This window comes from Miniopterus schreibersii, assembly GCF_964146895.1.
Source record: "Miniopterus schreibersii genome assembly, chromosome: 4".
Taxonomy (NCBI): Eukaryota; Metazoa; Chordata; class Mammalia; order Chiroptera; family Miniopteridae; genus Miniopterus; species Miniopterus schreibersii.
The window spans coordinates 88,818,544-88,831,630 of record NC_138105.1 but is presented as its reverse complement, the minus strand read 5'-3'; the positions used below and the strand labels follow the sequence as shown (position 1 = coordinate 88,831,630).

General features: G+C 48.3%; 1 protein-coding gene across 1 annotated transcript; it reads right to left on the bottom strand.

Moving 5' to 3' along the window:
* Positions 1-3,535: 3,535 nt before the first annotated feature.
* On the bottom strand, positions 3,536-7,432 carry FABP6 (fatty acid binding protein 6; the record flags this gene model as incomplete). The annotated part of the gene is made up of 4 exons (XM_081135596.1): positions 3,536-3,589; positions 4,264-4,353; positions 5,584-5,759; positions 7,366-7,432. The coding sequence occupies 4 exons, from the start codon at positions 7,430-7,432 to the stop codon at positions 3,536-3,538; spliced, it is 387 nt and encodes a 128-aa protein (XP_080991722.1).
* Between the last annotated feature and the right edge of the window lie 5,655 nt (positions 7,433-13,087).

Below are 13,087 nucleotides of genomic sequence, written 5' to 3'. Positions count from 1 at the left end.
CACTCACGTCTTACTGTCCGTGGACAGCAGGCGGGTGGTGGAGTGCCACCTGGTGGTGGTCTGTAAAGAAGCTTTGAGAAGCTCCCGTTTCACTAGATGAGCTTGTCAGGAGGGATGTGGTTGCCCCTGCAGAGTGGAAGAGATGCATCCCAAGGTCAGGGTGAAGGTCATGAAGAACCTGGGTAAAGGGCACCTGAACTGAGTGGGGAGTCACTACAGAGCCTTGAACAGCACAGCAAAATGATGAAGCTCCTCTAATTGTGGAAGCCGCTAGCATGGATTTTTACGCTTTATCCTTGCAACTCTTCTGTGACCCAAGGGAAGGTCTGATTGGTCCATTTTTCACATGGATAAGATAGGACTCTGAGCAACCCAGTGGCTTGCCCACGTGCCTCACAAGTTTATGGAAGAGGCGTTCCTAAGCCTTTCATCCCAAGCTTGAGAATGGTGGTGGTGATAATGGAGATGATGGTGGTCTCGGTGGCAGCGGCTACTATTTAGTGAGTTTGTAGCATGACAACTCTATTAGGTAAGTAGCTGTTATCCCCATTTACAGGTGAGGAAACAGGCTTAAAGAAATGGATGAACTTACCCAAAGCTTCTGGGTGGTAGAAGAGGAATTTGAACCCTAGCAGTGTGACTCCAGAGTTGAACCTCTTAACCACTGTCCCGTCTACTGACTGAGAAAGCCTCTCTGCCAAGATGTGAGCAAAGTGGACAATTTAGCTCACCTTACTCCATTTCCCCTCATGAGCTGGACTGAGAAACTAGCCTCCATCGGCCAGTGATACCCAACTGCTCATAGCTCTCAGAGACTCACTCTCTGCTGTGTGACCTCAGGTGAATTTCTTTCCCTCTCTGAGCCTCAGTTGCTTATCTGTGAAATAGAGTTTAAACTATTTCACAGCTCTGAGGTCCTGCTATTCCATGAGTCTGTGAATCTATAACAACACCAATTTAAGAATTTCTTTCCTTCCAATAATTTGAATTTATTTTTGAATCCATTTCCAAAGTAAAAACAATCTCTCTCTCTCTCTCTTTCTCTCTCTCTCTCTCTCAATTTTTAGCCCAATTATGGTTAACTCACTGTTATTTACAGACTTGTTATCCGAGGTCATTATGAGTAATTATTCAGTCTGGAGGGGAAACAGTAACACTGCTAGTTTAATTTAATGCTTACCTAGTTCACTTAATTAGCAATAAGTCTTGGCAAAATGATGGAATTCAGGGGTCTTGGCTTGGTGGGTGGGGGAGGCTGAGTGCTGTTCTTGGAAAGATAAACGAGCTTCAGGGCAGACTGAGGGAGGAGGCGAGGAGTGAACTGCCAGTGGGGTAGGCAGTGCCCTCTGTCCAGGCCGAGGTTGGCCCCCTGGAGTAAAATGCTGTAGATTACACAGGCTGCAGGGGCCTTAGGTCAGGTAGCACTTACGAAGCACCTGCTGTGTGCACAGACCCTTATTTCTTGTGCCCCATGTGTGGGACTTGTATATTCAAGGTAATTTAGATAATTCACCTCTTACAGTTAGTACAATAGTTCCTTATATGCAGTTTCACTTTCCGAAGTTTTGGTTAGCCCGTGGTCAACCGAGGTCAGAAAATAATGAATGAAAAATCCCAGGAATAAACAATTCATGTTTTAAATTGCGGGCCATTTGAGCAGCACGATGAGATCTGGCGCGTCCCGCTGGCTGCCGTGGACGTGACTCTCCCCCCGCCCGGCACCTGGCCCTGCAGGCGCCCGGCTGCTCATGTGCCAGCGTAGCTGGCAGGAGCCATCCTGGTCATCAGGTTGTCCCGGCATCGCAGCGCCTGTGTTCAAGTCATCTTTATTTTACTCCAAAATGGAGCCAAAGTTCAAGAATACTGGTGCTGGCAATGTGGACACGCGTCAGAGAAGCTGCAAGCGCTTGTTATGTATTGTCATTCACCTCATCTGTCACGTCGGGGGCGTAATGTCATCTCACATTATCACCAGAAAGGTCAGTCCAGTCCACAAGGAGATATTTTGAGAGAGGGAAAGAGCCCCTATTCACCTAACTTTTATCACAGTATATTGTTACAATTGTCCTATTTTATTAGTATTAATCTCTTAGTATGCCTAATTTATAAGTTAAACTTTATGTACAGGAAAAAGCAGTGTATTTAGGTTCGGTGTTATCGGCGGTTTCAGGCATCCGCTGGGGGTCTTGGGACGTATTCCCGCAGATAAGGAGGGGTGACTGTAATTCTCCCCTTGTCAGTAGCCTTGCAGTAATTGGCATTGGTCAGGGGAGAGTTTCCCACTCGATGCTACTGTAACTTGACATCTCTCGCACCGTTTTCACAGAAGGAGGTCTCGGCCTCAGGGCTTAGGGCAGGCAACAGAATCGAGCTTGAAGCCAACATTGTTCACTTTCAACTTTTTTAATAGTTTTCTTTATGGCAAATGATGTTGGCTTTTCATGTTTAGAAGTGATGTAAAGTTTTCACTGTAGTAAAAATAAGTGAATTGTCGTACAGAAAAATATGGGCTAAAAAGAGGTCAAGGTGGTACCCAGGTGTGGCAACTCTCCCAGGGGATGGGAGAGGAAAAAGGTCCCATTCAGTGCTCTGGGTTAGGGATTATCTTGCCGAGGGGGCCAGCAGGCCTCCCTTTCCCACTCCCAAGCCCTGGGCAGACGCAGTAACCAAGCAGGGATGTCTGCTAAATCTGAATGCTGCCTCAGAATCCTTCCTGACTCAGTGCTCCAGGGACCTACCAGGGAATCAGAGTGACCCTCTGACCACCTTTGCCAGCCACAGCCTCTCTCTGTTTCTCCCAGGCCCCCCTGCCCAAATATTATTCCAAACCATCACACCCAGTCTCTTCCTGCCACTCTCATTGCCCCTTTGCCACCTCATGGGCTATCATTTTTCCTCAGTCCTTCATTGACCCTCCTGGCTCCCCTTTGTGCCAGTAGGTAAACTGAGGCCCAAAGGAACAACTCCATAGGAAATTAGCGGCAGAGCCAGGGACATGCTGAAACACCTTCCCAGCTAAGCCCCATTTGTCCGTCCAATGTCTGTGCAGCCTAGGAGCCCAGCAGCAGGGGGCCTTTCAGGGAAATGACATTCCTACTCACCACCACCCCCACACCAATTCTGATATGCTTGTCCTGTGGCCCATCCCAGAGTCAGTGTGTCACCCCTCCCAGATGACATTTGTCCCTTTAAAGGATGATCTTCACCCACACAGTGGGGGTGGCAAAGTGGGGCGTGGGGTCCACAGAAGTGAGCCCACAGAAGTGTGCCCACTGTGCTTCTTGAGCACCACCTTTGGCTTCTTGCAGGGCCTCAGGAGAATTCAGTCCACACTCAAGGTTCCCTCTGCCATGACACAGATCCACAGGGATCTTGGGACCAAGGTTTAGCCTATGAAACCATCCTCACCCAGCCAGAAACTGCCCCCACGACACCAGAAAACAAAGACAAAAAGGTTCTGTAGTGAGCAGAATGTCTACTATTGAATCAGCTTTATTGGTGGCTCTGTAGCCCCCCAGGAGCCCCGCCTGCTTGCTCAGGCCAGCCTCTTGCTCACACGCTCATAGGTCACGCCTCCAATGGTGGAGATCTGAAAGAAGCAGCAGAACAGAGGAAGTCAATGCAGGGACCCCAAGGTGACCATGGGGCACAGCTGATGGAAGACCAGCCTCCAATCCCAGCCCTGAGTAGAAATGAATCAGTTGCACCACTTCTCTGGGCCTCAGTTTCCCAATTTGTTGCACAAATCACTGCACAGACTCAATGTAGCGAAAGTGCTAAGCAGTGATGACTCTGCATGATGACATTCCACCTGTCCGTACATTTCAGTTCACCAGGCCAGGCACTGCCCTTGTATTACCCCATTGAATCCTCCCAACAACGCTATGAGGTTGTCCCCATTGTACACATGAAAAAACTGAAGTTTAGAGGAGTCATGTAACCCCTCTGAGGTCAAGAGGCCACACTCAACCTCTGCACCATTTGGTACTTATGGGACTCCAGAGTCACAAATCCTAGCTCCGTCATAAAAGCTACGTCCCCTCCAGCTAATCACTTATCTTCCCCATGCCTCAGTCTCCTCACCTGTAAAATGGAAATAAAAATCCCTGCCTTCCACGGTTATTGTGAAGATCAAATGAGAGCACAGGGCCTGGCACCCAGGACATTCTTATAAAGCCAGCTGCCCAGAGGCCCACCTCTCAGGGGCCATGGCTGGGGGCAGAAAAACACTCCAGTCCACCCTGGATCCAGCAAAACACTCACCTCCACCAGCTTGCCATCCACAATCTCCGAAGTCTGGTGATAGTTGGGGAAATCCACCACCACCTTCCCGCCCTCCATCTGCACGGTGGCCTGGAAAGGAAGCATAACACTGAGTGTGAGTTGGCAGCAGCCCCCAAATGCAGGCCAGCCCCTCAGGGATGCAGGGGCCTGCCTGCGGCCCCAGCAGTCCTGTCTAGGAATTAATTTGCCTTGTAGGTACACAGTTACATAAACTAAAGATGCAGATCACCTGCACAACTAACTCAACCTTGCTGTGCCTCAGTTGTGCATCACTATACATACTTCATAGAGTTACTGTGAGGAGTAAGTGATCCACTATGACATGCGAAGTGCTTAGAACAGCGTCAGGCACATGGTGAGCCTCCTTGTTCACCACGGGGTTAGTTGTGATCATCATTAAGATGATGATGATGTCATCCAAGGGTGTTTATTGCAGATTGTGACTGCGAACAACCTAAGTATCCAACCTAGGTTACCCACTGGTAAATAAATACCTATGGGTGAGGGAGTGTTAATAACAGCATTTCCATACTATAGGCTACCGTTAAAAAGAGTAAGACAAGTCAATATGTGGACATGGGAAGACGTCAGGAGAGATGGTTAAATTTTTAAAAGACCCAAGTGGCAGAATATAGATATTATGACTACTCATTCCCTGCATTGGCAGCTTGAAGAACAAAGTACTCATGGTCATGGCTGGGGGCTCTGGAGGGGACCCAGAATGGGTAGAAGACCTGAGGGACCAGTCTGGGTAGGATGGGAACAAACAGCCACCTTTCACTTCTTTGCTACCTCAAACTGCAGTTTCAAACCCAGATGAGTCTGATTCTAGGGCCTGGGCTGTTAATCTCTAGGCTGCCCTGGGCGGCGGCATAAACAGTGGGCATGCCCTCTGGAGCCAGGCTGCCTGGGTGTGAAAGCCTGTCCCTGCTGTGTGATCCCAGCAAGCTACTTAATCCCATGGCTCAGACCAACTCCCCCATCCGTAAATCAGGGTAATAATTGTAGCGACCTCGTAGGATTAACTGCAGTAACGTGTGAAGTGTTCAGCAAGTATCGCATCTATTAAGCTCGTCAAATGTTAACAATTTTTATTATCATCATTGTATTATTTATTATTGACGGTAGCATTAAAACCCAGGAGTGGTTAAATTGCCAGGGAACTCAAGCTCTGACTGCTGGAGGCTAGACTAGAGAAAGACAGGTCAGGTTGGGGAGCAGCCTCAGGGGACAGATTGGAGACCCAGAAGTTAGGCAGAGGCCTGGGGAAAGAGGGAAGGGTGGCCAGTGGCCTCTCACCTTGAACTTCTTGCCCCCCATGGTCTCCATGTCGCACTCCTTGCCAATGGTGAATTTGTTGGTCATGGAGTGACCACTGGGGTAGTGTTGGGACCAGGTGAAGTTCTGCCCGTCCTGCTGGACCTCTGTGACGATCTTAAAGTTCCGGCCTTTTTCAATTGCATCGCTGGGGAGCCCTGGCCCGGGGGGACAAGCAAAGAGCCATGTAAGAGCTGCTTACAACCTGTGGCTTTGGGAAGGAGCTCACCTCCACTGCGGCAGGCTACTCTGATGGTTAAAAGCACACATTTCAGTTCTACCATGAGCCATGGAGCTTGGGCAAGTACCTCTCCAAGCCTCAGTTGTTTCCATCCACAAAATAGGGATCGTAAGGCACGTTTCACATAGCTGGTGCAAGGATTAAAGCGTGTGTCTTTTAAAGCTCCTGCCATACATTTGACACTCAATAAATAACAGCTGTTCTTCTAATAGTAACATAACAAATATAAGAGAAACTTGCCAGGTTCACGAAGTTCTAAAAAGAAGGGGACTTTCAAGACTGTCTCCTACGGCTCTTATTTCACAGATTAGAAAATGAAGACCCACTGCAGGAAAGGGGCCTCCCAGCATCTCACTGGAGATTCTGGGCAGCACCAGGTCTAGAACTGAGACTGGATCCCTGCTAATTCCACACTAGACTGTTTCAGGGGAGGCCAAGTCACCGTTCCTTCAGGACCATTGGCAATAATTGACTCAGAAGGGCTTTTGCCTCCCTAAGGCCCTGGGGCTCACGAGACTGCTCTTGGGGCCTCTCTGCCACCAAGGTGAGGGCACCGATGCCTGGAGCTGTCCTCCAACTCCTGACCGTTGCACAGCCTCAGACTTAGATAGAGCACCACGATTTCTGCAGGATTGTCAAGTTCACCAACTCATTGGTTCTCGACAACCAGCGTTGCAAATCCAGCAGTGAGAGGTGTGGAGTCTTTGATCTCTCTGCCCATAGAGTCTAACACAGTAAGAGGCCTTTGTTTGTTGAATGACTGAATGAAGAAGTAGCTTATCAAACCTAGTCTCGATGCTAACTCCCTGGTCACCTCTTACAAGGCAGGGTGTGGTGACATCACTCAGCATCTCATCATAAGGCCCTGGATCCTAATATCCTCTGCCAGAGATTTCCAGTGACCTTGGGCAAGAGCTGAGGTGCCCCATCAGTAACATCCAGTTGGCCCTTGCATATTGTACATGTTCAATCAATGTGTGAATGAATATGCCAATCAACTCTCTACTTCACCAATTTCTAGCTGTGTGACCTTGGACTAGCGACTCAACTTCTCTGGGCCTCAAGTTTTCTATCAGTAAAACTGGAGATACTAATATTTCAAGTGTTTTAAAGACAAACAGTCTTTGTGGGTCCTATTAGCCCGAGAGCCTGGGACAGAGTAGTGCTCAACAAATGAGGGAGGGCCCAGCCGGGCGTGGCGAAGCAGTTGAGCATCAACCTAGGATCCAGGAGATCAGGGCTCGATTCCCAGTCAGGGCACATGCCCGGGCTGCGGGCTGCAGCCAATCGATGACTCTCATCATTGATGTTTCTATCTCTCTCTCTCCCTCTCCCTTCCTCTCTCTGAAGTCAATAAAGATATATTTAAAAATAATAATAATAAATGAGGGAGGGAATGAATGACTAAATGAAGTCCTGTCCCACTTTAGCACATGAATTCGAGTTCCCAGCCCAGGGCAGATTGCTACAGCCCAGCCCAGCCCAGCCCAGCCCAGGGAAGGTGTACCTAGGGCCCCACTCACCAAGACGCTTCATGAACTCGTCATAATTCTTCTCGCTCTCAATCTCGTACCTGCCGTTGAAGGCCATGCTGCGGGAGATCTGGAGGCCGGGAGCAAGGAGAGGAGGAAGGTTCGTGGTGCTGAGGGGCTGGCGCCCCAGCTTATAAACCCTCCCAGATGCCCAGGCTCAGCCCCTAAGTCACCCCACGTCTCCCTCCTGCCCGAGGAGGAAGTGTTTGATGTTTTATGATGTGGGCAAGGCCTGGAGGAGCAGAGCCCCGAGGTTATTCACCCAGGGGCGCGCTGGCTGCAGTCCCATTGCTGTTCCCGACAGGGCCAGAGTCAGCACTGCATGGGCTTGAGGTGTCCTCCGCTCTGCCCATCCCTCCCTCCATCCGTCCATACCCTGCCCTCCATCCATGCTCAGCGCCCCTCAGTTATTCTTTCACCTTCCTCGACCAAAGTGCACGGAGCGCCTCCCGCATAGGCCAACATTGAGGAAACGCTGATTGAAACATGGACCCTTCCCAAGAGAGCTTCTGGTCTGGTCCAGAGACAGGGCACACGCCTGCAAAAACTCCCTTGACACAGGATGCCATGGGTCCTGAGGGAAGTGCAGATGTGTGGTCTGGGGCATGGGGAAGGAACAACCATGTCCAGGTGGCTGGTGCATCTTTGTGTAGAAGGCACTGATACAGGCCTTGAAGGAGCACTAGGATTTGGATTTTAGAACAAGCAGTAGGATTAAAGGAGGCTAAGAACATAGGAGAACAACATTCCAGGATAAGGGAACAGTGTGACAAAGGTGGAAGGGGCCTGGATGGAAGGAAACAATGAGTTTGGCTGCAGCAAAGAACACTTGAATAGATATAAGAAGGGTGCAGAGAATGCAAGCAGCGAAAAGCACCAGCTCATGGACCCAGGGAGCCAAACTGGGCAAGGGGTACCAGGGTGCTTGAAGACCCACTATGTGAGAGGCACTGGCTAGGAGCTTCATGAACTCTACTTTGTTCGAGCTTCACAGCTGGGAGGGCTAGGAGTTAGACCCCCGACTTCTGGTTCCTGTTCTGCCTTCTGGCACCAGTTCACACGTGGGGACTCCCATCTCCTCAGTGATAACTCCCATCCTGCCTGTCTCGTGGGACTGTCCTCTGGACCCAACAGATTGAGGATGCAAAGTCTGAAGCACTCTGTGAAGGCTCTCATCCTTCTTATTAATTAAGAACATTTTGCAAGTCCATCCCTTTTTCCAGAGTCAGCTCTTCATGAATCCCCATCATTTCTATCCAAAGCAGAATTCACCACAGTTGGTAACCCCCAGAGCTGGGACTCAGTGGTTCCTAAACTGATGAAAACAACTTTGCCACATTTTGCCAGTCTTCAGTCTCCAATCTTGGAATTTCCTATGCCAGCCAGGGGTCTTATCTTAAAAACACACACACAAAAAAAAACATACACACATTAAACCATCCCATACACACACACGCCATCATCATCATCATCATCATCATCATGGATTTTCTGATGCTAGATTATATAAATTAAAATTTCATAATTCTAGAATTGTGCACCTGAAACCTGTATAATTTTTTTAACCTGTATAATTGAGTATCACCTCAATAAATTAAATAAAAAGGGAAAAATAAAAATTAAAAATTTTTTATAATTCAGAGCAACTGACAGTCCTGGCAGAGATAGCCCTTGATAATAGTTTGGTATCTGTCCTAAACTTTTTTTTTTTTTTTTCAAAAAGTCATCATTTATTTCTTGACCAGTCACGGCACTCTTGGTTCTTTATGTTTTACTTATTTATTTATTTATTATTATTATTTTTTTTTTTACTTTTTAAATTTATCTTTATTGTTGAGAGTATTACAGGTATACCATTTCCCCCCCCCCAAATTGATCCCCTCCACTTCCCTCCCATCCCCTTCCCAGGCCTTCACCCCGTTATTAACTGTGTCCATGGGTTATACATATAACTTCTTTGGTTATCTCTTCCCACCCTCCACCCCCCTTCCCTCTTTCCTCTGAAATATGATCATCTGTTACATGTGTCAATGTCTCTGGATCTATTTAGTTCATCAGATTCTTTTGTTCATTAGCTTCTTGTTAAAGAAGACCCTTCAACATTTCCTGCAGTGCTGGTTTGGTGGTGATGAACTCCTTTAGCTTTTCCTTGTCTGAGAAGCTCTTTATTTGACCTTCAATTCTAAATGATAGCTTTGCTGGGTAGAGCAATCTTGGTTGTAGTTCCATGTTTTTCATCACTTTGAATATTTCTTGCCACTCCCTTATGGCCTGCAAGGTTTCTGTTGAGAAGTCAGCTGACAGTCGTATGGGTGCTCCCTTGTAGGTAACTAACTGCTTCTCTCTTGCTGCTTTTAAGATTCTCTCTTTGTCTTTAACCTTTGGCATTTTAATGATGATGTGTCTTGCTGTGGGCCTCTTTGGGTTCCTCTTGTTTGGGACCCTGTGTGCTTCCTGGACTTGGAAGTCGATTTCTTTCCCCAGGTAGGGGAAGTTTTCTGTCATTATTTTTTCAAATAGGTTTTCAATTCCTTGGTCTCTTTCTTCCCCTTCTGGCACCCCAATAATACGAATGTTGGCCTCTTGAAGTTGTCCCAGAGGCTCCTTATACTATTTTCATATTTCTGGATTCTTTTTTCTTTTTGCTCTTCTGGTTGGGTGTTTTTTGTTTCCTCATGTTCCAAATTGCTGATTTGATTCTCAGTGTCCTCTGCTCTGCTGTTGATTCCCTGTAAATTATTCTTCATTTCAGTTCGTGTAGCCTTCATTTCAAATTGGTACTTTATTATGTTATCGATTTTCTCAGTTATTTCCCTAACAGTCTGCTTAAACATCCTTATAACCAAAATTCTGAACTCTCTATCTGTTAGCTTGCTTGGATCTATTTCATTTAGTTCCTCTTCTAGAGATTTCTCCTGTTCTTCCTTTGTGACATGTTTCTTTGCCTCCGCATTTTGGCTGCTTCCAGGTGTTTGTTTCTATGTATTAGGTAGAGCTGCTATGTCTCCTGGAATTTGTAGAGTGGCTTTGTGTAGTAGGTGTCCTGTGGGGCCCAGTGGCTCAGCCTCCCCAGTCCCCTGAGCTGGGCCGTCTAGGTGCTCCCCTGTGTGGGCTGTGTGCACTGTCCTGTTATAGTTGAGCCTTGGTTGCTGTTGGTGTCCCTGGGAGGAACTGACCCCAGGCCAATCAGCTGTGAGGACCAGCTGCAACTACAGCCAAAGAGCTGCTGTGCTGGAGACACCCTTATGGATCAGGATTTACTTCAGTGGAGCTTTGGTGTTCACCAAGTGCACCCCTTGAGTGTCACTCGTGGATGTGGTAGGGTTGTAATCCAGCGTGGTTGAGTCTGATCACCACGTGCACTGTCTCCGGGGCCTCCAGGGAGGTGCAAAGTCAGCCTCTGCCAGTGCCTTGCCCAGGACCACCCACCATGAGCTACATAGCAAACCGTAGTTGGCTGCTACTTGTGCTGGGCTTGGAGGTGCCCAGGAGAGGCCCAGCTATGAGCCAATGCAGCTGCCGCTAGTGCCAGGCCTGGGGCCACTTGTATGGGGCAGCTGCTGCTTGTTTGAGAGATTTTAGGAAAGTCCTAAGCATGAGGCTCGAGAGGCCGCTTGCACAGAAAAGCCCCTGGAAATGGCCTGGGTGAGCTGCAGGTGCGGAGGGCGGGGCCTCCGGGAATCACGGGGCGGGGCCAAAGGTGCGAGTCAGGTGCTGGCGACTCAAATATGGCGCCTGCCCGCCGGCTGTGTGCGGGGAGGACTCGCCACAGGAGCCATGGCCTCCGCCAGCCCCTCTGCCTGGGAGGAAGCCGCCCTCCGCCTCTCGCCCGGATCTCAGGCAGGTTAGTTCCCCCCGAGTGTCCCGGGTCCTTTCAGGCTGCTCCTGGCGCTGGGCTCAGAGGGAGCGTCCCAGTGAGTCCGCGCCGGGCCCTTAAGGGGAGCTGCTGGGGCTCCCGCAGCCTCCGCGACCCTCAGGGACAGTCCCCGCTGGTTTCACAGCCCGGAGCTGTGGGGACGTCTCTTCCCGGCCTGGAGCCCTGGGCTGGGGGCCTGCTGGGGGGCTGGGACCCCTCCCTCCTCCGGGAAACCCCTGCTGAGGAGATTCCCTTCCCGGTTTACCCCGAGGCACTGGGTCTGGGCCGAGGCCACGTCTCCGTGATTCAGCTGGGATCTGACCGCTGTCTCCGCCCCTCCTACTGGTCTCGGTGCTTCTTCAGCTCCCTGGCTGTGGGGCTTCTGTTCAGCCAGATTTCAGGAGGCTCTGAGTGATGGTGGTTCTGTATTTTAGTTGTAATTTTTATGTGGTTGCGGGAGGCGGGAGGCGGCGGGTGCAGCTGTTACGCCACCATCTTGTTGTTCCTCCTTTTTTTAATATATCTTTATTGATTTCAGAGAGAGGAAGGGAGAGGAAGAGAGAGAAATAGAAACATCAATGATGAGAGAGTCATTGATTGGCTGCCTCCTGCATGCCCTCTACGGGGATCGATCCTGAAACCCAGGCATGTGCCCTGATGAGGAATCGAACCGTGACCTCCTGGATTCTAGATCAATGCTCAACCACTGAGCCGTGCCCGGCCGGGCTGTCCTAGACTTTTAAACTAAACATATACATATTCTTTCTTATATAAATGAGATTATATATCCTATAACCTCTTTTTATGTAATGTCTATACCATTACATAAATGTATATCACATCCTTCTTAATAGCTCCAGAGTATTTTATTGAATGTATGTTTCATAACTTATATAGCTATTGCTTGGATTTTTAGGTTGTTTCCAATCATTTTCTACTATAAATAACTCTGAGATAAAGGGTTTTTGTATCTAAAATGTTTATCTATTACTCTACTGACTTTCTGAAAGGTTTTAACAGTTTATATTCCCACCTACAGCATATGAGCATTTCCCCTCATTGATAATAATGATGAAATAGCAATGACAATAATAGCTAACATTTATTGAGTGTTTAGTATGCATTGGGCACGATGCTGAGTGTTTGTTTTACATGGATTATCTCATTTAATCTTCAAAACAACTCTGTGAAGTAGGTACAATTATTGTACCCATTTTGCCAAGGAGGAAACCAAGGTTCAGAGAAGTTAAGTAACTTGCTCAAAGTCACAGAGCCTCTGTGTGTAGTTCATATTTACTACTGAAACAACTTTCAACATCATCTAAGGACATTTTCAAAACTTCTCCATAATTCCATTACCTGTCTACCTGTTGTTTTGAATTAGTATTTATTGTAGCATTAATTTAGCTCTTCACAAAGTGTCTCTTATCTCCCAATTAGATTGTAATCCCTTCAAGGAGAGAGGCACATTTCACACTTCATTATGGGTATGTACCTGGCAGGCACTGGGATGCTGTTGATTTTGTTTTATTTGTTCAGATCAGTCTGGAATAGACTGTGAGGCTGTGTTCCTCCAAGTGTGGTCTTCATCGCACACTGCTGAGGGTGCAGGGGGGAGGGGTGGGTTTGTGAAAAATGGAAAAATGGACATCCCTGGGCCCTGACCCAGAAATTCTGATTTGGTAGGTCTGGGTGGGGCCATGGAACCTGCATTTAACAAGTTCCCCAGTGGTTGTGATGCAGTTACCTTGAGAGTCTCCAGGCAAGGGGACATTAGCAAGAGCTGGCCAAATGGACCAGATGGCCTCTTCAGGCCCCCCATTTAACACCCTTTTCATTGACTTTCTTTTTGCACAG